This window comes from Coregonus lavaretus, assembly GCF_964263955.1.
Source record: "Coregonus lavaretus genome assembly, chromosome: 26".
In the NCBI taxonomy this organism is placed as follows: Eukaryota; Metazoa; Chordata; class Actinopteri; order Salmoniformes; family Salmonidae; genus Coregonus; species Coregonus lavaretus.
In genome coordinates, this window is record NC_140013.1 from 42,971,544 (window position 1) to 42,996,176 (window position 24,633).

A 24,633-nucleotide genomic window follows, 5' to 3' on the forward strand; every position below is an offset into this window, starting at 1 on the left:
TAGGATGAATTTGCCTGTCTGAATGCCAACATCATAGCAAGTGGTTGGATGAATTTGCCTGTCTGAATGACAACATCATAGCAAGTGGTAGGATGAATTAGCCTGTCTGAATGACAACTTCATAGCAACTGGTAGGATGAATTAGCCTGTCTGAATGACAACTACATAGCAACTTGTAGGATAAATTATCCTGTCTTTGAATGACAACATCATAACAACTGATGGGATGAATTAGGCTGTCTGAATGACAACATCATATCAACTGTTAGGATAAATTATCCTGTCTGAATGACAACATCATAGCAACTGGTTGGATGAATTAGCCTGTCTGAATGAAAACATCATAGCAACTGGTAGGATGAATTAGCCTGTCTGAATGACATCATCATAGCAACTGGTTGGATGAATTAGCCTGTTTTTAATGACAACATCATAGCAAGTGTTTGGATGAATTAGCCTGTCTGAATGACAGCATCATAGCGACTGGTAGGATAAATTAGCCTGTCTGAATGACAACATCATAGCAACTGGTAGGATGAATTAGCCTGTTCATAGCAAGTGGTAGGATGAATTAGGCTGTTATTGAATGACAACATCATAGCAAGTGGTAGGATAAATTAGCCTGTCTCAATGACAACATCATAGCAACTGGTAGGATGAATGTGCCTGTCTGAATTACATCATAGCAAGTGGTAGGATGAATTAGCCTGTCTGAATTTCAACATCATAGCAACTGGTAGGATGAATTAGCCTGTCTGAATGACAACATCACATCAACTGGAAGGATGAATTAGCCTGTCTGAATGACAACTTCATAGCAAGTGGTATGATGAATTAGCCTGTCTGAATGACAACATCATTGCAACTGGTAGCATGAATGAGCCTGTCTGAATGACAACATCACAGCAACTGGTAGGATGTATTAGCCTGTCTTTGAATGACAACATAATAACGAATGATAGGATAAATTAGCCTGTCTGAATGACAACATCATAGCAACTGGTTGGATGAATTAGCCTGTCTGATTGACAACATCATAGTAAGTGGTAGGATGAATTAGCCTGTCTGAATGACAACATCATAGCAACTGGTTGGATTAATTAGCCTTTCTGAATGACAACTTCATAGCAACTGGTAGGATGAATTAGCCTGTCTGAATGACAACATCATAGCAACTGGTAGGATGAATTAGCCTGTCTGAATGAAAACATCATAGCAAGTGATAGGATGAATTAACCTGTCTGAATGACAACATCATAGCAACTGGTAGGATGAATTAGCCTGTCTGAATGACAACATCATAGCACGTCGTAGGATGAATTAGCCTGTCTGAATGACAACTTCATAGCAACTGGTAGGATGGATTAGCCTGTCTGAATGACAACATCATAGCAACTGGTAGGATGAATTAGCCTGTCTGAATGACAACATTATAGCAACTGGTAGGATGAATTAGCTTGTCTGAATTACAACATCATAGCAACTGGTAGGATGAATTAGCCTGTTCATAGCAAGTGGTAGGATGAATTAGCCTGTCTGAATGACAACATCAAAGCTAGTGGTAGAATTCATTAGCCTGTCTGAATGACAACATCACAACAACTGATAAGATAAATTAGCCTGTCTGAATGACAACAACATAGCAACTGGTAGGATGAATTAGCCTGTATGAGTCACATCATAGCAACTGGTAGGATGAATTAGCCTGTCTGAGTTACATCATAGCAACTGGTAGGATGAATTAGCCTGTTTTTCAATGATAACATCATAGCAAGTGTTAGGATGAATTAGCCTGTTATTGAATGACATCATCATAGCAAGTGGTAGGATGAATTAGCCTGTCTGAATGTCAACATCATAGCAATTGGTTGGATGAATTAGCCTTTCTCAATGACAACATAATAACAACTGGTAGGATGAATTTGCCTGTCTGAATGCCAACATCATAGCAAGTGGTTGGATGAATTTGCCTGTCTGAATGACAACATCATAGCAAGTGGTAGGATGAATTAGCCTGTCTGAATGACAACTTCATAGCAACTGGTAGGATGAATTAGCCTGTCTGAATGACAACTACATAGCAACTTGTAGGATAAATTATCCTGTCTTTGAATGACAACATCATAACAACTGATGGGATGAATTAGGCTGTCTGAATGACAACATCATATCAACTGTTAGGATAAATTATCCTGTCTGAATGACAACATCATAGCAACTGGTTGGATGAATTAGCCTGTCTGAATGAAAACATCATAGCAACTGGTAGGATGAATTAGCCTGTCTGAATGACATCATCATAGCAACTGGTTGGATGAATTAGCCTGTTTTTAATGACAACATCATAGCAAGTGTTTGGATGAATTAGCCTGTCTGAATGACAGCATCATAGCGACTGGTAGGATAAATTAGCCTGTCTGAATGACAACATCATAGCAACTGGTAGGATGAATTAGCCTGTTCATAGCAAGTGGTAGGATGAATTAGGCTGTTATTGAATGACAACATCATAGCAAGTGGTAGGATAAATTAGCCTGTCTCAATGACAACATCATAGCAACTGGTAGGATGAATGTGCCTGTCTGAATTACATCATAGCAAGTGGTAGGATGAATTAGCCTGTCTGAATTTCAACATCATAGCAACTGGTAGGATGAATTAGCCTGTCTGAATGACAACATCACATCAACTGGAAGGATGAATTAGCCTGTCTGAATGACAACTTCATAGCAAGTGGTAGGATGAATTAGCCTGTCTGAATGACAACATCATAGCAACTGGTAGGATGAATTAGCCTGTCTGAATGACAACATCAAAGCAAGTGGTAGAATGAATTAGCCTTTCTGAATGACAACATCATAGCAACTGGTAGGATTAATTAGCCTGTCTGAATGACAACATCATAGCAAGTGGTAGGATGAATTAGCCTGTCTGAATTACATCATAGCAAGTGGTAGGATGAATTAGCCTGTCTGAATTTCAACATCATAGCAACTGGTAGGATGAATTAGCCTGTCTGAATGACAACATCACATCAACTGGAAGGATGAATTAGCCTGTCTGAATGACAACTTCATAGCAAGTGGTAGGATGAATTAGCCTGTCTGAATGACAACATCATAGCAACTGGTAGGATGAATTAGCCTGTCTGAATGACAACATCAAAGCAAGTGGTAGAATGAATTAGCCTTTCTGAATGACAACATCATAGCAAGTGGTAGGATACATTAGCATGTCTGAATGACAACATCATTGCAACTGGTAGCATGAATGAGCCTGTCTGAATGACAACATCACAGCAACTGGTAGGATGTATTAGCCTGTCTTTGAATGACAACATCATAGCAACTGGTAGGATGAATTAGCCTGTCTGAATGACAACATCAAAGCAAGTGGTAAAATGAATTAGCCTTTCTGAATGACAACATCATAGCAAGTGGTAGGATACATTAGCATGTCTGAATGACAACATCACAGCAACTGGTAGGATGATTTAGCCTGTCTGAATGACAGCATAGCAACTGGTAGGATGAATTAGCCTGTCTGAATAACAACATCATAGCAACTGGTAGGATGAATTAGCCTGTTCATAGCAAGTGGTAGGATGAATTAGGCTGTTATTGAATGTCAACATCATAGCAAGTAGCAGGATACATTATCCTGTCTCAATGACAACATCATAGCAACTGGTAGGATGAATTCGCCTGTCTGAATGACAACATCATAGCAACTGGTAGGATGAATTCGCCTGTCTGAATGACAACATCATAGCAACTGGTAGGATGAATTAGCCTGTTCATAGCAAGTGGTAGGATGAATTAGGCTGTTATTGAATGACAACATCATAGCAAGTGGTAGGATAAATTAGCCTGTCTCAATGACAACATCATAGCAACTGGTAGGATGAATGTGCCTGTCTGAATTACATCATAGCAAGTGGTAGGATGAATTAGCCTGTCTGAATTTCAACATCATAGCAACTGGTAGGATGAATTAGCCTGTCTGAATGACAACATCACATCAACTGGAAGGATGAATTAGCCTGTCTGAATGACAACATCAAAGCAAGTGGTAGAATGAATTAGCCTTTCTGAATGACAACATCATAGCAACTGGTAGGATTAATTAGCCTGTCTGAATGACAACATCATAGCAAGTGGTAGGATGAATTAGCCTGTCTGAATTACATCATAGCAAGTGGTAGGATGAATTAGCCTGTCTGAATTTCAACATCATAGCAACTGGTAGGATGAATTAGCCTGTCTGAATGACAACATCACATCAACTGGAAGGATGAATTAGCCTGTCTGAATGACAACTTCATAGCAAGTGGTATGATGAATTAGCCTGTCTGAATGACAACATCATTGCAACTGGTAGCATGAATGAGCCTGTCTGAATGACAACATCACAGCAACTGGTAGGATGTATTAGCCTGTCTTTGAATGACAACATAATAACGAATGATAGGATAAATTAGCCTGTCTGAATGACAACATCATAGCAACTGGTTGGATGAATTAGCCTGTCTGATTGACAACATCATAGTAAGTGGTAGGATGAATTAGCCTGTCTGAATGACAACATCATAGCAACTGGTAGGATGAATTAGCCTGTCTGAATGACAACATTATAGCAACTGGTAGGATGAATTAGCTTGTCTGAATTACAACATCATAGCAACTGGTAGGATGAATTAGCCTGTTCATAGCAAGTGGTAGGATGAATGAGCCTGTCTGAATGACAACATCACAACAACTGATAAGATAATTTAGCCTGTCTGAATGACAACAACATAGCAACTGGTAGGATGAATTAGCCTGTATGAGTCACATCATAGCAACTGGTAGGATGAATTAGCCTGTCTGAGTTACATCATAGCAACTGGTAGGATGAATTAGCCTGTTTTTCAATGATAACATCATAGCAAGTGTTAGGATGAATTAGCCTGTTATTGAATGACATCATCATAGCAAGTGGTAGGATGAATTAGCCTGTCTGAATGTCAACATCATAGCAATTGGTTGGATGAATTAGCCTTTCTCAATGACAACATAATAACAACTGGTAGGATGAATTTGCCTGTCTGAATGCCAACATCATAGCAAGTGGTTGGATGAATTTGCCTGTCTGAATGACAACATCATAGCAAGTGGTAGGATGAATTAGCCTGTCTGAATGACAACTTCATAGCAACTGGTAGGATGAATTAGCCTGTCTGAATGACAACTACATAGCAACTTGTAGGATAAATTATCCTGTCTTTGAATGACAACATCATAACAACTGATGGGATGAATTAGGCTGTCTGAATGACAACATCATATCAACTGTTAGGATAAATTATCCTGTCTGAATGACAACATCATAGCAACTGGTTGGATGAATTAGCCTGTCTGAATGAAAACATCATAGCAACTGGTAGGATGAATTAGCCTGTCTGAATGACATCATCATAGCAACTGGTTGGATGAATTAGCCTGTTTTTAATGACAACATCATAGCAAGTGTTTGGATGAATTAGCCTGTCTGAATGACAGCATCATAGCGACTGGTAGGATAAATTAGCCTGTCTGAATGACAACATCATAGCAACTGGTAGGATGAATTAGCCTGTTCATAGCAAGTGGTAGGATGAATTAGGCTGTTATTGAATGACAACATCATAGCAAGTGGTAGGATAAATTAGCCTGTCTCAATGACAACATCATAGCAACTGGTAGGATGAATGTGCCTGTCTGAATTACATCATAGCAAGTGGTAGGATGAATTAGCCTGTCTGAATTTCAACATCATAGCAACTGGTAGGATGAATTAGCCTGTCTGAATGACAACATCATAGCAAGTGGTAGGATACATTAGCATGTCTGAATGACAACATCACAGCAACTGGTAGGATGATTTAGCCTGTCTGAATGACAGCATAGCAACTGGTAGGATGAATTAGCCTGTCTGAATAACAACATCATAGCAACTGGTAGGATGAATTAGCCTGTTCATAGCAAGTGGTAGGATGAATTAGGCTGTTATTGAATGTCAACATCATAGCAAGTAGCAGGATACATTATCCTGTCTCAATGACAACATCATAGCAACTGGTAGGATGAATTCGCCTGTCTGAATGACAACATCATAGCAACTGGTAGGATGAATTCGCCTGTCTGAATGACAACATCATAGCAACTGGTAGGATGAATTAGCCTGTTCATAGCAAGTGGTAGGATGAATTAGGCTGTTATTGAATGACAACATCATAGCAAGTGGTAGGATAAATTAGCCTGTCTCAATGACAACATCATAGCAACTGGTAGGATGAATGTGCCTGTCTGAATTACATCATAGCAAGTGGTAGGATGAATTAGCCTGTCTGAATTTCAACATCATAGCAACTGGTAGGATGAATTAGCCTGTCTGAATGACAACATCACATCAACTGGAAGGATGAATTAGCCTGTCTGAATGACAACTTCATAGCAAGTGGTAGGATGAATTAGCCTGTCTGAATGACAACATCATAGCAACTTGTAGGATGAATTAGCCTGTCTGAATGACAACATCAAAGCAAGTGGTAGAATGAATTAGCCTTTCTGAATGACAACATCATAGCAACTGGTAGGATTAATTAGCCTGTCTGAATGACAACATCATAGCAAGTGGTAGGATGAATTAGCCTGTCTGAATTACATCATAGCAAGTGGTAGGATGAATTAGCCTGTCTGAATTTCAACATCATAGCAACTGGTAGGATGAATTAGCCTGTCTGAATGACAACATCACATCAACTGGAAGGATGAATTAGCCTGTCTGAATGACAACTTCATAGCAAGTGTTATGATGAATTAGCCTGTCTGAATGACAACATCATTGCAACTGGTAGCATGAATGAGCCTGTCTGAATGACAACATCACAGCAACTGGTAGGATGTATTAGCCTGTCTTTGAATGACAACATAATAACGAATGATAGGATAAATTAGCCTGTCTGAATGACAACATCATAGCAACTGGTTGGATGAATTAGCCTGTCTGATTGACAACATCATAGTAAGTGGTAGGATGAATTAGCCTGTCTGAATGACAACATCATAGCAACTGGTTGGATTAATTAGCCTTTCTGAATGACAACTTCATAGCAACTGGTAGGATGAATTAGCCTGTCTGAATGACAACATCATAGCAACTGGTAGGATGAATTAGCCTGTCTGAATGAAAACATCATAGCAAGTGATAGGATGAATTAACCTGTCTGAATGACAACATCATAGCAACTGGTAGGATGAATTAGCCTGTCTGAATGACAACATCATAGCACGTCGTAGGATGAATTAGCCTGTCTGAATGACAACTTCATAGCAACTGGTAGGATGGATTAGCCTGTCTGAATGACAACATCATAGCAACTGGTAGGATGAATTAGCCTGTCTGAATGACAACATTATAGCAACTGGTAGGATGAATTAGCTTGTCTGAATTACAACATCATAGCAACTGGTAGGATGAATTAGCCTGTTCATAGCAAGTGGTAGGATGAATGAGCCTGTCTGAATGACAACATCACAACAACTGATAAGATAATTTAGCCTGTCTGAATGACAACAACATAGCAACTGGTAGGATGAATTAGCCTGTATGAGTCACATCATAGCAACTGGTAGGATGAATTAGCCTGTCTGAGTTACATCATAGCAACTGGTAGGATGAATTAGCCTGTTTTTCAATGATAACATCATAGCAAGTGTTAGGATGAATTAGCCTGTTATTGAATGACATCATCATAGCAAGTGGTAGGATGAATTAGCCTGTCTGAATGTCAACATCATAGCAATTGGTTGGATGAATTAGCCTTTCTCAATGACAACATAATAACAACTGGTAGGATGAATTTGCCTGTCTGAATGCCAACATCATAGCAAGTGGTTGGATGAATTTGCCTGTCTGAATGACAACATCATAGCAAGTGGTAGGATGAATTAGCCTGTCTGAATGACAACTTCATAGCAACTGGTAGGATGAATTAGCCTGTCTGAATGACAACTACATAGCAACTTGTAGGATAAATTATCCTGTCTTTGAATGACAACATCATAACAACTGATGGGATGAATTAGGCTGTCTGAATGACAACATCATATCAACTGTTAGGATAAATTATCCTGTCTGAATGACAACATCATAGCAACTGGTTGGATGAATTAGCCTGTCTGAATGAAAACATCATAGCAACTGGTAGGATGAATTAGCCTGTCTGAATGACATCATCATAGCAACTGGTTGGATGAATTAGCCTGTTTTTAATGACAACATCATAGCAAGTGTTTGGATGAATTAGCCTGTCTGAATGACAGCATCATAGCGACTGGTAGGATAAATTAGCCTGTCTGAATGACAACATCATAGCAACTGGTAGGATGAATTAGCCTGTTCATAGCAAGTGGTAGGATGAATTAGGCTGTTATTGAATGACAACATCATAGCAAGTGGTAGGATAAATTAGCCTGTCTCAATGACAACATCATAGCAACTGGTAGGATGAATGTGCCTGTCTGAATTACATCATAGCAAGTGGTAGGATGAATTAGCCTGTCTGAATTTCAACATCATAGCAACTGGTAGGATGAATTAGCCTGTCTGAATGACAACATCACATCAACTGGAAGGATGAATTAGCCTGTCTGAATGACAACTTCATAGCAAGTGGTAGGATGAATTAGCCTGTCTGAATGACAACATCATAGCAACTGGTAGGATGAATTAGCCTGTCTGAATGACAACATCAAAGCAAGTGGTAGAATGAATTAGCCTTTCTGAATGACAACATCATAGCAACTGGTAGGATTAATTAGCCTGTCTGAATGACAACATCATAGCAAGTGGTAGGATGAATTAGCCTGTCTGAATTACATCATAGCAAGTGGTAGGATGAATTAGCCTGTCTGAATTTCAACATCATAGCAACTGGTAGGATGAATTAGCCTGTCTGAATGACAACATCACATCAACTGGAAGGATGAATTAGCCTGTCTGAATGACAACTTCATAGCAAGTGGTAGGATGAATTAGCCTGTCTGAATGACAACATCATAGCAACTGGTAGGATGAATTAGCCTGTCTGAATGACAAAATCAAAGCAAGTGGTAGAATGAATTAGCCTTTCTGAATGACAACATCATAGCAAGTGGTAGGATACATTAGCATGTCTGAATGACAACATCATTGCAACTGGTAGCATGAATGAGCCTGTCTGAATGACAACATCACAGCAACTGGTAGGATGTATTAGCCTGTCTTTGAATGACAACATCATAGCAACTGGTAGGATGAATTAGCCTGTCTGAATGACAACATCAAAGCAAGTGGTAAAATGAATTAGCCTTTCTGAATGACAACATCATAGCAAGTGGTAGGATACATTAGCATGTCTGAATGACAACATCACAGCAACTGGTAGGATGATTTAGCCTGTCTGAATGACAGCATAGCAACTGGTAGGATGAATTAGCCTGTCTGAATAACAACATCATAGCAACTGGTAGGATGAATTAGCCTGTTCATAGCAAGTGGTAGGATGAATTAGGCTGTTATTGAATGTCAACATCATAGCAAGTAGCAGGATACATTATCCTGTCTCAATGACAACATCATAGCAACTGGTAGGATGAATTCGCCTGTCTGAATGACAACATCATAGCAACTGGTAGGATGAATTCGCCTGTCTGAATGACAACATCATAGCAACTGGTAGGATGAATTAGCCTGTTCATAGCAAGTGGTAGGATGAATTAGGCTGTTATTGAATGACAACATCATAGCAAGTGGTAGGATAAATTAGCCTGTCTCAATGACAACATCATAGCAACTGGTAGGATGAATGTGCCTGTCTGAATTACATCATAGCAAGTGGTAGGATGAATTAGCCTGTCTGAATTTCAACATCATAGCAACTGGTAGGATGAATTAGCCTGTCTGAATGACAACATCACATCAACTGGAAGGATGAATTAGCCTGTCTGAATGACAACATCAAAGCAAGTGGTAGAATGAATTAGCCTTTCTGAATGACAACATCATAGCAACTGGTAGGATTAATTAGCCTGTCTGAATGACAACATCATAGCAAGTGGTAGGATGAATTAGCCTGTCTGAATTACATCATAGCAAGTGGTAGGATGAATTAGCCTGTCTGAATTTCAACATCATAGCAACTGGTAGGATGAATTAGCCTGTCTGAATGACAACATCACATCAACTGGAAGGATGAATTAGCCTGTCTGAATGACAACTTCATAGCAAGTGGTATGATGAATTAGCCTGTCTGAATGACAACATCATTGCAACTGGTAGCATGAATGAGCCTGTCTGAATGACAACATCACAGCAACTGGTAGGATGTATTAGCCTGTCTTTGAATGACAACATAATAACGAATGATAGGATAAATTAGCCTGTCTGAATGACAACATCATAGCAACTGGTTGGATGAATTAGCCTGTCTGATTGACAACATCATAGTAAGTGGTAGGATGAATTAGCCTGTCTGAATGACAACATCATAGCAACTGGTTGGATTAATTAGCCTTTCTGAATGACAACTTCATAGCAACTGGTAGGATGAATTAGCCTGTCTGAATGACAACATCATAGCAACTGGTAGGATGAATTAGCCTGTCTGAATGAAAACATCATAGCAAGTGATAGGATGAATTAACCTGTCTGAATGACAACATCATAGCAACTGGTAGGATGAATTAGCCTGTCTGAATGACAACATCATAGCACGTCGTAGGATGAATTAGCCTGTCTGAATGACAACTTCATAGCAACTGGTAGGATGGATTAGCCTGTCTGAATGACAACATCATAGCAACTGGTAGGATGAATTAGCCTGTCTGAATGACAACATTATAGCAACTGGTAGGATGAATTAGCTTGTCTGAATTACAACATCATAGCAACTGGTAGGATGAATTAGCCTGTTCATAGCAAGTTGTAGGATGAATGAGCCTGTCTGAATGACAACATCACAACAACTGATAAGATAATTTAGCCTGTCTGAATGACAACAACATAGCAACTGGTAGGATGAATTAGCCTGTATGAGTCACATCATAGCAACTGGTAGGATGAATTAGCCTGTCTGAGTTACATCATAGCAACTGGTAGGATGAATTAGCCTGTTTTTCAATGATAACATCATAGCAAGTGTTAGGATGAATTAGCCTGTTATTGAATGACATCATCATAGCAACTGGTAGGATGAATTAGCCTGTCTGAATGACATCATCATAGCAACTGGTTGGATGAATTAGCCTGTTTTTAATGACAACATCATAGCAAGTGTTTGGATGAATTAGCCTGTCTGAATGACAGCATCATAGCGACTGGTAGGATAAATTAGCCTGTCTGAATGACAACATCATAGCAACTGGTAGGATGAATTAGCCTGTTCATAGCAAGTGGTAGGATGAATTAGGCTGTTATTGAATGACAACATCATAGCAAGTGGTAGGATAAATTAGCCTGTCTCAATGACAACATCATAGCAACTGGTAGGATGAATGTGCCTGTCTGAATTACATCATAGCAAGTGGTAGGATGAATTAGCCTGTCTGAATTTCAACATCATAGCAACTGGTAGGATGAATTAGCCTGTCTGAATGACAACATCACATCAACTGGAAGGATGAATTAGCCTGTCTGAATGACAACTTCATAGCAAGTGGTATGATGAATTAGCCTGTCTGAATGACAACATCATTGCAACTGGTAGCATGAATGAGCCTGTCTGAATGACAACATCACAGCAACTGGTAGGATGTATTAGCCTGTCTTTGAATGACAACATAATAACGAATGATAGGATAAATTAGCCTGTCTGAATGACAACATCATAGCAACTGGTTGGATGAATTAGCCTGTCTGATTGACAACATCATAGTAAGTGGTAGGATGAATTAGCCTGTCTGAATGACAACATCATAGCAACTGGTTGGATTAATTAGCCTTTCTGAATGACAACTTCATAGCAACTGGTAGGATGAATTAGCCTGTCTGAATGACAACATCATAGCAACTGGTAGGATGAATTAGCCTGTCTGAATGAAAACATCATAGCAAGTGATAGGATGAATTAACCTGTCTGAATGACAACATCATAGCAACTGGTAGGATGAATTAGCCTGTCTGAATGACAACATCATAGCACGTCGTAGGATGAATTAGCCTGTCTGAATGACAACTTCATAGCAACTGGTAGGATGGATTAGCCTGTCTGAATGACAACATCATAGCAACTGGTAGGATGAATTAGCCTGTCTGAATGACAACATTATAGCAACTGGTAGGATGAATTAGCTTGTCTGAATTACAACATCATAGCAACTGGTAGGATGAATTAGCCTGTTCATAGCAAGTGGTAGGATGAATTAGCCTGTCTGAATGACAACATCAAAGCTAGTGGTAGAATTCATTAGCCTGTCTGAATGACAACATCACAACAACTGATAAGATAAATTAGCCTGTCTGAATGACAACAACATAGCAACTGGTAGGATGAATTAGCCTGTATGAGTCACATCATAGCAACTGGTAGGATGAATTAGCCTGTCTGAGTTACATCATAGCAACTGGTAGGATGAATTAGCCTGTTTTTCAATGATAACATCATAGCAAGTGTTAGGATGAATTAGCCTGTTATTGAATGACATCATCATAGCAAGTGGTAGGATGAATTAGCCTGTCTGAATGTCAACATCATAGCAATTGGTTGGATGAATTAGCCTTTCTCAATGACAACATAATAACAACTGGTAGGATGAATTTGCCTGTCTGAATGCCAACATCATAGCAAGTGGTTGGATGAATTTGCCTGTCTGAATGACAACATCATAGCAAGTGGTAGGATGAATTAGCCTGTCTGAATGACAACTTCATAGCAACTGGTAGGATGAATTAGCCTGTCTGAATGACAACTACATAGCAACTTGTAGGATAAATTATCCTGTCTTTGAATGACAACATCATAACAACTGATGGGATGAATTAGGCTGTCTGAATGACAACATCATATCAACTGTTAGGATAAATTATCCTGTCTGAATGACAACATCATAGCAACTGGTTGGATGAATTAGCCTGTCTGAATGAAAACATCATAGCAACTGGTAGGATGAATTAGCCTGTCTGAATGACATCATCATAGCAACTGGTTGGATGAATTAGCCTGTTTTTAATGACAACATCATAGCAAGTGTTTGGATGAATTAGCCTGTCTGAATGACAGCATCATAGCGACTGGTAGGATAAATTAGCCTGTCTGAATGACAACATCATAGCAACTGGTAGGATGAATTAGCCTGTTCATAGCAAGTGGTAGGATGAATTAGGCTGTTATTGAATGACAACATCATAGCAAGTGGTAGGATAAATTAGCCTGTCTCAATGACAACATCATAGCAACTGGTAGGATGAATGTGCCTGTCTGAATTACATCATAGCAAGTGGTAGGATGAATTAGCCTGTCTGAATTTCAACATCATAGCAACTGGTAGGATGAATTAGCCTGTCTGAATGACAACATCACATCAACTGGAAGGATGAATTAGCCTGTCTGAATGACAACTTCATAGCAAGTGGTAGGATGAATTAGCCTGTCTGAATGACAACATCATAGCAACTGGTAGGATGAATTAGCCTGTCTGAATGACAACATCAAAGCAAGTGGTAGAATGAATTAGCCTTTCTGAATGACAACATCATAGCAACTGGTAGGATTAATTAGCCTGTCTGAATGACAACATCATAGCAAGTGGTAGGATGAATTAGCCTGTCTGAATTACATCATAGCAAGTGGTAGGATGAATTAGCCTGTCTGAATTTCAACATCATAGCAACTGGTAGGATGAATTAGCCTGTCTGAATGACAACATCACATCAACTGGAAGGATGAATTAGCCTGTCTGAATGACAACTTCATAGCAAGTGGTAGGATGAATTAGCCTGTCTGAATGACAACATCATAGCAACTGGTAGGATGAATTAGCCTGTCTGAATGACAACATCAAAGCAAGTGGTAGAATGAATTAGCCTTTCTGAATGACAACATCATAGCAAGTGGTAGGATACATTAGCATGTCTGAATGACAACATCATTGCAACTGGTAGCATGAATGAGCCTGTCTGAATGACAACATCACAGCAACTGGTAGGATGTATTAGCCTGTCTTTGAATGACAACATCATAGCAACTGGTAGGATGAATTAGCCTGTCTGAATGACAACATCAAAGCAAGTGGTAAAATGAATTAGCCTTTCTGAATGACAACATCATAGCAAGTGGTAGGATACATTAGCATGTCTGAATGACAACATCACAGCAACTGGTAGGATGATTTAGCCTGTCTGAATGACAGCATAGCAACTGGTAGGATGAATTAGCCTGTCTGAATAACAACATCATAGCAACTGGTAGGATGAATTAGCCTGTTCATAGCAAGTGGTAGGATGAATTAGGCTGTTATTGAATGTCAACATCATAGCAAGTAGCAGGATACATTATCCTGTCTCAATGACAACATCATAGCAACTGGTAGGATGAATTCGCCTGTCTGAATGACAACATCATAGCAACTGGTAGGATGAATTCGCCTGTCTGAATGACAACATCATAGCAACTGGTAGGATGAATTAGCCTGTTCATAGCAAGTGGTAGGATGAATTAGGCTGTTATTGAATGACAACATCATAGCAAGTGGTAGGATAAATTAGCCTGTCTCAATGACAACATCATAGCAACTGGTAGGATGAATGTGCCTGTCTGAATTACATCATAGCAAGTGGTAGGATGAATTAGCCTGTCTGAATTTCAACATCATAGCAACTGGTAGGATGAATTAGCCTGTCTGAATGACAACATCACATCAACTGGAAGGATGAATTAGCCTGTCTGAATGACAACATCAAAGCAAGTGGTAGAATGAATTAGCCTTTCTGAATGACAACATCATAGCAACTGGTAGGATTAATTAGCCTGTCTGAATGACAACATCATAGCAAGTGGTAGGATGAATTAGCCTGTCTGAATTACATCATAGCAAGTGGTAGGATGAATTAGCCTGTCTGAATTTCAACATCATAGCAACTGGTAGGATGAATTAGCCTGTCTGAATGACAACATCACATCAACTGGAAGGATGAATTAGCCTGTCTGAATGACAACTTCATAGCAAGTGGTATGATGAATTAGCCTGTCTGAATGACAACATCATTGCAACTGGTAGCATGAATGAGCCTGTCTGAATGACAACATCACAGCAACTGGTAGGATGTATTAGCCTGTCTTTGAATGACAACATAATAACGAATGATAGGATAAATTAGCCTGTCTGAATGACAACATCATAGCAACTGGTTGGATGAATTAGCCTGTCTGATTGACAACATCATAGTAAGTGGTAGGATGAATTAGCCTGTCTGAATGACAACATCATAGCAACTGGTTGGATTAATTAGCCTTTCTGAATGACAACTTCATAGCAACTGGTAGGATGAATTAGCCTGTCTGAATGACAACATCATAGCAACTGGTAGGATGAATTAGCCTGTCTGAATGAAAACATCATAGCAAGTGATAGGATGAATTAACCTGTCTGAATGACAACATCATAGCAACTGGTAGGATGAATTAGCCTGTCTGAATGACAACATCATAGCACGTCGTAGGATGAATTAGCCTGTCTGAATGACAACTTCATAGCAACTGGTAGGATGGATTAGCCTGTCTGAATGACAACATCATAGCAACTGGTAGGATGAATTAGCCTGTCTGAATGACAACATTATAGCAACTGGTAGGATGAATTAGCTTGTCTGAATTACAACATCATAGCAACTGGTAGGATGAATTAGCCTGTTCATAGCAAGTGGTAGGATGAATGAGCCTGTCTGAATGACAACATCACAACAACTGATAAGATAATTTAGCCTGTCTGAATGACAACAACATAGCAACTGGTAGGATGAATTAGCCTGTATGAGTCACATCATAGCAACTGGTAGGATGAATTAGCCTGTCTGAGTTACATCATAGCAACTGGTAGGATGAATTAGCCTGTTTTTCAATGATAACATCATAGCAAGTGTTAGGATGAATTAGCCTGTTATTGAATGACATCATCATAGCAAGTGGTAGGATGAATTAGCCTGTCTGAATGTCAACATCATAGCAATTGGTTGGATGAATTAGCCTTTCTCAATGACAACATAATAACAACTGGTAGGATGAATTTGCCTGTCTGAATGCCAACATCATAGCAAGTGGTTGGATGAATTTGCCTGTCTGAATGACAACATCATAGCAAGTGGTAGGATGAATTAGCCTGTCTGAATGACAACTTCATAGCAACTGGTAGGATGAATTAGCCTGTCTGAATGACAACTACATAGCAACTTGTAGGATAAATTATCCTGTCTTTGAATGACAACATCATAACAACTGATGGGATGAATTAGGCTGTCTGAATGACAACATCATATCAACTGTTAGGATAAATTATCCTGTCTGAATGACAACATCATAGCAACTGGTTGGATGAATTAGCCTGTCTGAATGAAAACATCATAGCAACTGGTAGGATGAATTAGCCTGTCTGAATGACATCATCATAGCAACTGGTTGGATGAATTAGCCTGTTTTTAATGACAACATCATAGCAAGTGTTTGGATGAATTAGCCTGTCTGAATGACAGCATCATAGCGACTGGTAGGATAAATTAGCCTGTCTGAATGACAACATCATAGCAACTGGTAGGATGAATTAGCCTGTTCATAGCAAGTGGTAGGATGAATTAGGCTGTTATTGAATGACAACATCATAGCAAGTGGTAGGATAAATTAGCCTGTCTCAATGACAACATCATAGCAACTGGTAGGATGAATGTGCCTGTCTGAATTACATCATAGCAAGTGGTAGGATGAATTAGCCTGTCTGAATTTCAACATCATAGCAACTGGTAGGATGAATTAGCCTGTCTGAATGACAACATCACATCAACTGGAAGGATGAATTAGCCTGTCTGAATGACAACTTCATAGCAAGTGGTAGGATGAATTAGCCTGTCTGAATGACAACATCATAGCAACTGGTAGGATGAATTAGCCTGTCTGAATGACAACATCAAAGCAAGTGGTAGAATGAATTAGCCTTTCTGAATGACAACATCATAGCAACTGGTAGGATTAATTAGCCTGTCTGAATGACAACATCATAGCAAGTGGTAGGATGAATTAGCCTGTCTGAATTACATCATAGCAAGTGGTAGGATGAATTAGCCTGTCTGAATTTCAACATCATAGCAACTGGTAGGATGAATTAGCCTGTCTGAATGACAACATCACATCAACTGGAAGGATGAATTAGCCTGTCTGAATGACAACTTCATAGCAAGTGGTAGGATGAATTAGCCTGTCTGAATGACAACATCATAGCAACTGGTAGGATGAATTAGCCTGTCTGAATGACAACATCAAAGCAAGTGGTATAATGAATTAGCCTTTCTGAATGACAACATCATAGCAAGTGGTAGGATACATTAGCATGTCTGAATGACAACATCATTGCAACTGGTAGCATGAATGAGCCTGTCTGAATGACAACATCACAGCAACTGGTAGGATGTATTAGCCTGTCTTTGAATGACAACATCATAGCAACTGGTAGGATGAATTAGCCTGTCTGAATGACAACATCAAAGCAAGTGGTAAAATGAATTAGCCTTTCTGAATGACAACATCATAGCAAGTGGTAGGATACATTAGCATGTCTGAATGACAACATCATTGCAACTGGTAGCATGAATGAGCCTGTGTGAATGACAACATCATAGCAAGTGGTAGGATACATTAGCATGTCTGAATGACAACATCACAGCAACTGGTAGGATGATTTAGCCTGTCTGAATGACAGCATAGCAACTGGTAGGATGAATTAGCCTGTCTGAATAACAACATCATAGCAACTGGTAGGATGAATTAGCCTGTTCATAGCAAGTGGTAGGATGAATTAGGCTGTTATTGAATGTCAACATCATAGCAAGTAGCAGGATACATTATCCTGTCTCAATGACAACATCATAGCAACTGGTAGGATGAATTCGCATGTCTGAATGACAACATCATAGCAACTGGTAGGATGAATTCGCCTGTCTAAATGACAACATCATAGCAAGTGGTAGGATGAAGTAGCCTGTCTGAATGACAACGTCATAGCAACTGGTAGGATGAATTAGCCTGTCTGAATGAGAGCATCATAGCAACTGGTAGGATAAATTAGCCTGTCTGAATGACAACATCATAGCAACTGGTAGGATAAATTAGCCTGTCTGAATGACAACATCATAGCAACTGGTAGGTTGAATTAGCCTGTTCATAGCAAGTGGTAGGATGAATTAGGCTGTTATTGAATGACAACATCATAGCAAGTGGTAGGATAAATTAGCCTGTCTCAATGACAACATCATAGCAACTGGTAGGATGAATGTGCCTGTCTGAATTACATCATAGCAAGTGGTAGGATGAATTAGCCTGTCTGAATTTCAACATCATAGCAACTGGTAGGATGAATTAGCCTGTCTGAATGACAACATCACATCAACTGGAAGGATGAATTAGCCTGTCTGAATGACAACTTCATAGCAAGTGGTAGGATGAATTAGCCTGTCTGAATGACAACATCATAGCAACTTGTAGGATGAATTAGCCTGTCTGAATGACAACATCAAAGCAAGTGGTAGAATGAATTAGCCTTTCTGAATGACAACATCATAGCAACTGGTAGGATTAATTAGCCTGTCTGAATGACAACATCATAGCAAGTGGTAGGATGAATTAGCCTGTCTAAATTACATCATAGCAAGTGGTAGGATGAATTAGCCTGTCTGAATTTCAACATCATAGCAACTGGTAGGATGAATTAGCCTGTCTGAATGACAACATCACATCAACTGGAAGGATGAATTAGCCTGTCTGAATGACAACTTCATAGCAAGTGGTATGATGAATTAGCCTGTCTGAATGACAACATCATAGCAACTGGTAGGATGAATTAGCCTGTCTGAATGACAACATCAAAGCAAGTGGTAGAATGAATTAGCCTTTCTGAATGACAACATCATAGCAAGTGGTAGGATACATTAGCATGTCTGAATGACAACATCATTGCAACTGGTAGCATGAATGAGCCTGTCTGAATGACAACATCACAGCAACTGGTAGGATGTATTAGCCTGTCTTTGAATGACAACATAATAACGAATGATAGGATAAATTAGCCTGTCTGAATGACAACATCATAGCAACTGGTTGGATGAATTAGCCTTTCTGAATGACAACTTCATAGCAACTGGTAGGATGAATTAGCCTGTCTGAATGACAACATCATAGCAACTGGTAGGATGAATTAGCCTGTCTGAATGAAAACATCATAGCAAGTGATAGGATGAATTAACCTGTCTGAATGACAACATCATAGCAACTGGTAGGATGAATTAGCCTGTCTGAATGACAACATCATAGCACGTCGTAGGATGAATTAGCCTGTCTGAATGACAACTTCATAGCAACTGGTAGGATGGATTAGCCTGTCTGAATGACAACATCATAGCAACTGGTAGGATGAATTAGCCTGTCTGAATGACAACATTATAGCAACTGGTAGGATGAATTAGCTTGTCTGAATTACAACATCATAGCAACTGGTAGGATGAATTAGCCTGTATGAGTCACATCATAGCAACTGGTAGGATGAATTAGCCTGTCTGAGTTACATCATAGCAACTGGTAGGATGAATTAACCTGTTTTTCAATGATAACATCATAGCAAGTGTTAGGATGAATTAGCCTGTTATTGAATGACATCATCATAGCAAGTGGTAGGATGAATTAGCCTGTCTGAATATCAACATCATAGCAATTGGTTGGATGAATTAGCCTTTCTCAATGACAACATAATAACAACTGGTAGGATGAATTTGCCTGTCTGAATGCCAACATCATAGCAAGTGGTTGGATGAATTTGCCTGTCTGAATGACAACATCATAGCAAGTGGTAGGATGAATTAGCCTGTCTGAATGACAACTTCATAGCAAGTGGTTGGATGAATTAGCCTGTCTGAATGACAACTTCATAGCAAGTGGTAGGATAAATTAGCCTGTCTTTGAATGACAACATCATAACAACTGATGGGATGAATTAGGCTGTCTGAATGACAACATCATATCAACTGTTAGGATAAATTATCCTGTCTGAATGACAACATCATAGCAACTGGTTGGATGAATTAGCCTGTCTGAATGAAAACATCATAGCAACTGGTAGGATGAATTAGCCTGTCTGAATGACATCATCATAGCAACTGGTTGGATGAATGAGCCTGTCTGAATGAAAACATCATAGCAACTGGTAGGATGAATTAGCCTGTCTGAATGACATCATCATAGCAACTGGTTGGATGAATTAGCCTGTCTGAATGAAAACATCATAGCAACTGGTAGGATGAATTAGCCTGTCTGAATGAAAACATCATAGCAACTGGTAGGATGAATTAGCCTGTCTGAATGACATCATCATAGCAACTGGTTGGATGAATGAGCCTGTCTGAATGAAAACATCATAGCAACTGGTAGGATGAATTAGCCTGTCTGAATGACATCATCATAGCAACTGGTTGGATGAATTAGCCTGTCTGAATGAAAACATCATAGCAACTGGTAGGATGAATTAGCCTGTCTGAATGAAAACATCATAGCAACTGGTAGGATGAATTAGCCTGTCTGAATGACATCATCATAGCAACTGGTTGGATGAATGAGCCTGTCTGAATGACAGCATCATAGAAACTAGTTTAAAGCGTGGGTAACTCATGAGGACTACATTCCCTCTTCATCTCTGGACAGATGATGGTCTTCAATGGCTGTCCGGTGAGTTTAGCTTGTGCTCCCCTCTCAAGAAGACGGACTTGGATGGTTTCAAGGCCTGGCTCCAAGAGACCTGGGTGAATCTGGCCATGGTTGACTATCCCTACGAAGCTAATTTCCTCCAGCCGCTCCCACGCTGGCCAATACAGGTAAATGGATATCTTTCATAATAATATATATATATTTTTTAATGTGTTATTACACATGTAGAATAAGAAATCTGTTTCTATTTTACATAGTCGGCCAATTGTTTATAATTGAATAGTTAACATTTTGTTTTACTTACCTAAAGTACAGAACATTTTAAAACAAGGAAAGTGAAAAATCACATTAGCAACAATTATTTTCTTTCTACCTCACTAAATCCATTCAACCTGTACTACCCAAATGAATGTACTGTTTCCAATTAGTTGGTGCTGCTTCCTTTATATTAGCTGCCCTGCCACACAGCCTCTCTCTCGTTGATTCAGATGGTTGTCATTCAGTCTTTCTTATCTTTTGTAGTATTTGTTTACTACAGCTGTCAATTAACTGCATTAATATTCATAATAAATTCTTCATTATATTCATAATGAACGAGTCCCAAACGGCACTCTGTTTCCTATGTAGAGCGACTCTGGTCAAATCCGTGCACTACATAGGAAACGGGGTACCGTTTGGGACGCATGCGTTTCTTGTGAGGATTGTGAGGTGGCTTTTCTCTTCAGAATAGCAGCTCCAACTGAAACCACCATTCTTTCTTCAGAAGGGCAGCTCCAACTGAAACCACCATTATTTTCTCCTCCAGTGAGCTTTTCAGCTGCACACTCCCTCAGATCTCAGAATTTCCATTGGAGAGAGAGAGAGAGAGAGAGAGAGAGAGAGAGAGAGACATTTTACACAGTAGGCCTCAGAAGTGCCTCTAATGTGTTCTGCTCCACTAAACCCTGTTTGTCTCACATGTCAACTTATCTCACGTATCAAAAACAATGTCACATGGTAACAGTAATATGTAACATGATGATAACAGCGCTATACTTTTTAATTCTTAAAGCTGCAATATGTAACTTTTTGGGCGACCCCACCAAATGCACATAGAAATGTGAGTTATAGATCTGTCATTCTCATTGAAAGCCAGTCTAAGAAGCGGTAGATCTGTTCTATGTGCTGTATTTCTTTGCTTCCTGTTCTTAAGTTTAGTTTTTTGCGTCTTTTACTTTCGGTTTTGTACACAAGCTTCAAACAGCTGAAAATACAATATTTTTGATTATGGAAAATATATTAATTATTTGTAATTATGTTCCGGCCACCTGACCATCCACTCAATAAAACATAGAGGATGTTATAGAAGGCTGAAGGACTCAGGGATCCCTGTACCGTAGAGGATGTTATAGAAGGATGAAGGACTCAGGGATCCCTGTACCATAGAGGATGTTATAGAAGGATGAAGGACTCAGGGATCCCTGTACCATAGAGGATGTTATAGAAGGATGAAGGACTCAGGGATCCCTGTACCGTAGAGGATGTTATAGAAGGATGAAGGACTCAGGGATCCCTGTACCGTAGAGGATGTTATAGAAGGATGAAGGACTCAGGGATCCCTGTACCGTAGAGGATGTTATAGAAGGCTGAAGGACTCAGGGATCCCTGTACCGTAGAGGATGTTATAGAAGGATGAAGAACTCAGGGATCCCTGTACTGTAGAGGATGTTATAGAAGGCTGAAAGACTCAGGGATCCCTGTACCGTAGAGGATGTTATAGAAGGATGAAGGACTCAGGGATCCCTGTACCGTAGAGGATGTTATAGAAGGCTGAAGGACTCAGGGATCCCTGTACTGTAGAGGATGTTATAGAAGGATGAAGGACTCAGGGATCCCTGTACTGTAGAGGATGTTATAGAAGGATGAAGGACTCAGGGATCCCTGTACTGTAGAGGATGTTATAGAAGGATGAAGGACTCAGGGATCCCTGTACTGTAGAGGATGTTATAGAAGGATGAAGGACTCAGGGATCCCTGTACTGTAGAGGATGTTATAGAAGGATGAAGGACTCAGACCCATCATTCTTTGTACCAGCTCCCCTGACACGTCACATCACCAACCAAGGCACACCATCCACCCTAAACCCTAAACCCTGCTAGTGCTTGCTCACCCTCCCGGGGTACTCCAATGACCCTATGAGTTACATGAGCTGTTCACTGTTCTGTTACTGTTACAGTAGGATAAATATATCACTTTCGGTGCAAGTTTTGGCAAGTCATTTGCGGTCCTCATCAATATATATATCCTAAATCCCCTAGTGATGCAACAGGCTAGCAGAGATGGAGACTAAATGGACTTTTGGAGCTGTTGTGGCTCAGAGCCTATAATGTATGCCTGCCCTATGGGTGGTTTAAGCAGTGCCTATAATGTATGCCTGCCCTATGGGTGGTTTAAGCAGTGCCTATAATGTATGCCTGCCCTATGGGTGGTTTAAGCAGTGCCTATAATGTATGCCTGCCCTATGGGTGGTTTAAGCAGTGCCTATAATGTATGCCTGCCCTATGGGTGGTTTAAGCAGTGCCTATAATGTATGCCTGCCCTATGGGTGGTTTAAGCCGTTTAGGCAGTGAGCTTTTTTAATGACAAAGCTAATGTGATTATGTGAGTGACTGTGGGAAGGGAGTATTGAGGGCTTAAAGGGGGAAATCTGTTGGCAGAGATGAATGTTGGAGACTAATCCTATCTGAAAAGTAGAGAGGAGATGCTTCAGACCAATTGCTGGAGTTTTATTTCATGGTATAAATCTGCCTGTAGCTCTACCCCTCCTCCTCATCCATCGACATCCTCCCCCTTCCTCCTCCTCCTCCTCCTCCTCATCCCCCCCCTTCCTCCTCCTCCTCCTCCTCATCCCCCCCTTCCTCCTCCTCCTCCTCCTCCTCCTCCTCCTCATCCCCCCCTTCCTCCTCCTCCTCCTCCTCATCCTCCCCCTTCCTCCTCCTCCTCCTCCTCCTCCTCCTCCCCCTTCCTCCTCCTCCTCCTCCTCCCCTTCCTCCTCCTCCTCCTCCTCCTCCCCCTTCCTCCTCCTCCTCCTCCTCCTCCTCCTCCCCCTTCCTCCTCCTCCTCCTCCCCTTCCTCCTCCTCCTCCCCCTTCCTCCTCCTCCTCCTCCCCCATCCTCCTCCTCCTCAACCTCCTCCTCCTCCTCCTCCCCCTTCCTCCTCCTCCTCCTCCTCCCCAGCCCGCCTGTAGACAAAAGCCTCAGTAACCTCCATTCTGCCAGAACTCCACTCCAATGTCCTAACAAGCAGCCACAGTCTCTCTCTCTCTCCAGCAGCCTCACAAAGACTGACAGAACAAAAAACAGCTAGCGACAGGACAGGACAGGCAGCAAACTCTGCTGCTACCATAACAACTACCAATACAGTAACTATGTCTGAAAGCAAACCGCGAACGATGGAAAAATCCAAATGTTAAATGTATCTCAACTGCAGTAACCGTCAATATAGATGAAACAGTCACTTTCCTAAGTTGAGAAGTTGTCCTGGTAGGGTGAGAATGGAGCAGAAGGGGAACCATAGCTAGGTCGTTAAATCTTTTAACGTCATCATGCATGGCTAAACTAAATATGTCTCCTCTCTTGTTAAGCGCAGAGCTATACATTCAAGTTAAGCCTTTAGTTCCATTCCACACATGCAAATTAGACACT

At 40.2% G+C, this 24,633-nt stretch overlaps 1 protein-coding gene across 1 annotated transcript in view; it reads left to right on the forward strand.

The window, feature by feature from the left end:
* Positions 1 to 24,633, forward strand: part of prcp (prolylcarboxypeptidase (angiotensinase C)) — a 134,453-nt gene that overhangs the window by 99,482 nt on the left and 10,338 nt on the right. The window contains exon 6 of the mRNA XM_084143320.1: positions 20,948 to 21,117. Within this exon, the coding sequence (XP_083999446.1) occupies positions 20,948 to 21,117 (170 nt within the window). The remainder of the gene's footprint in view (positions 1 to 20,947; positions 21,118 to 24,633) is intronic.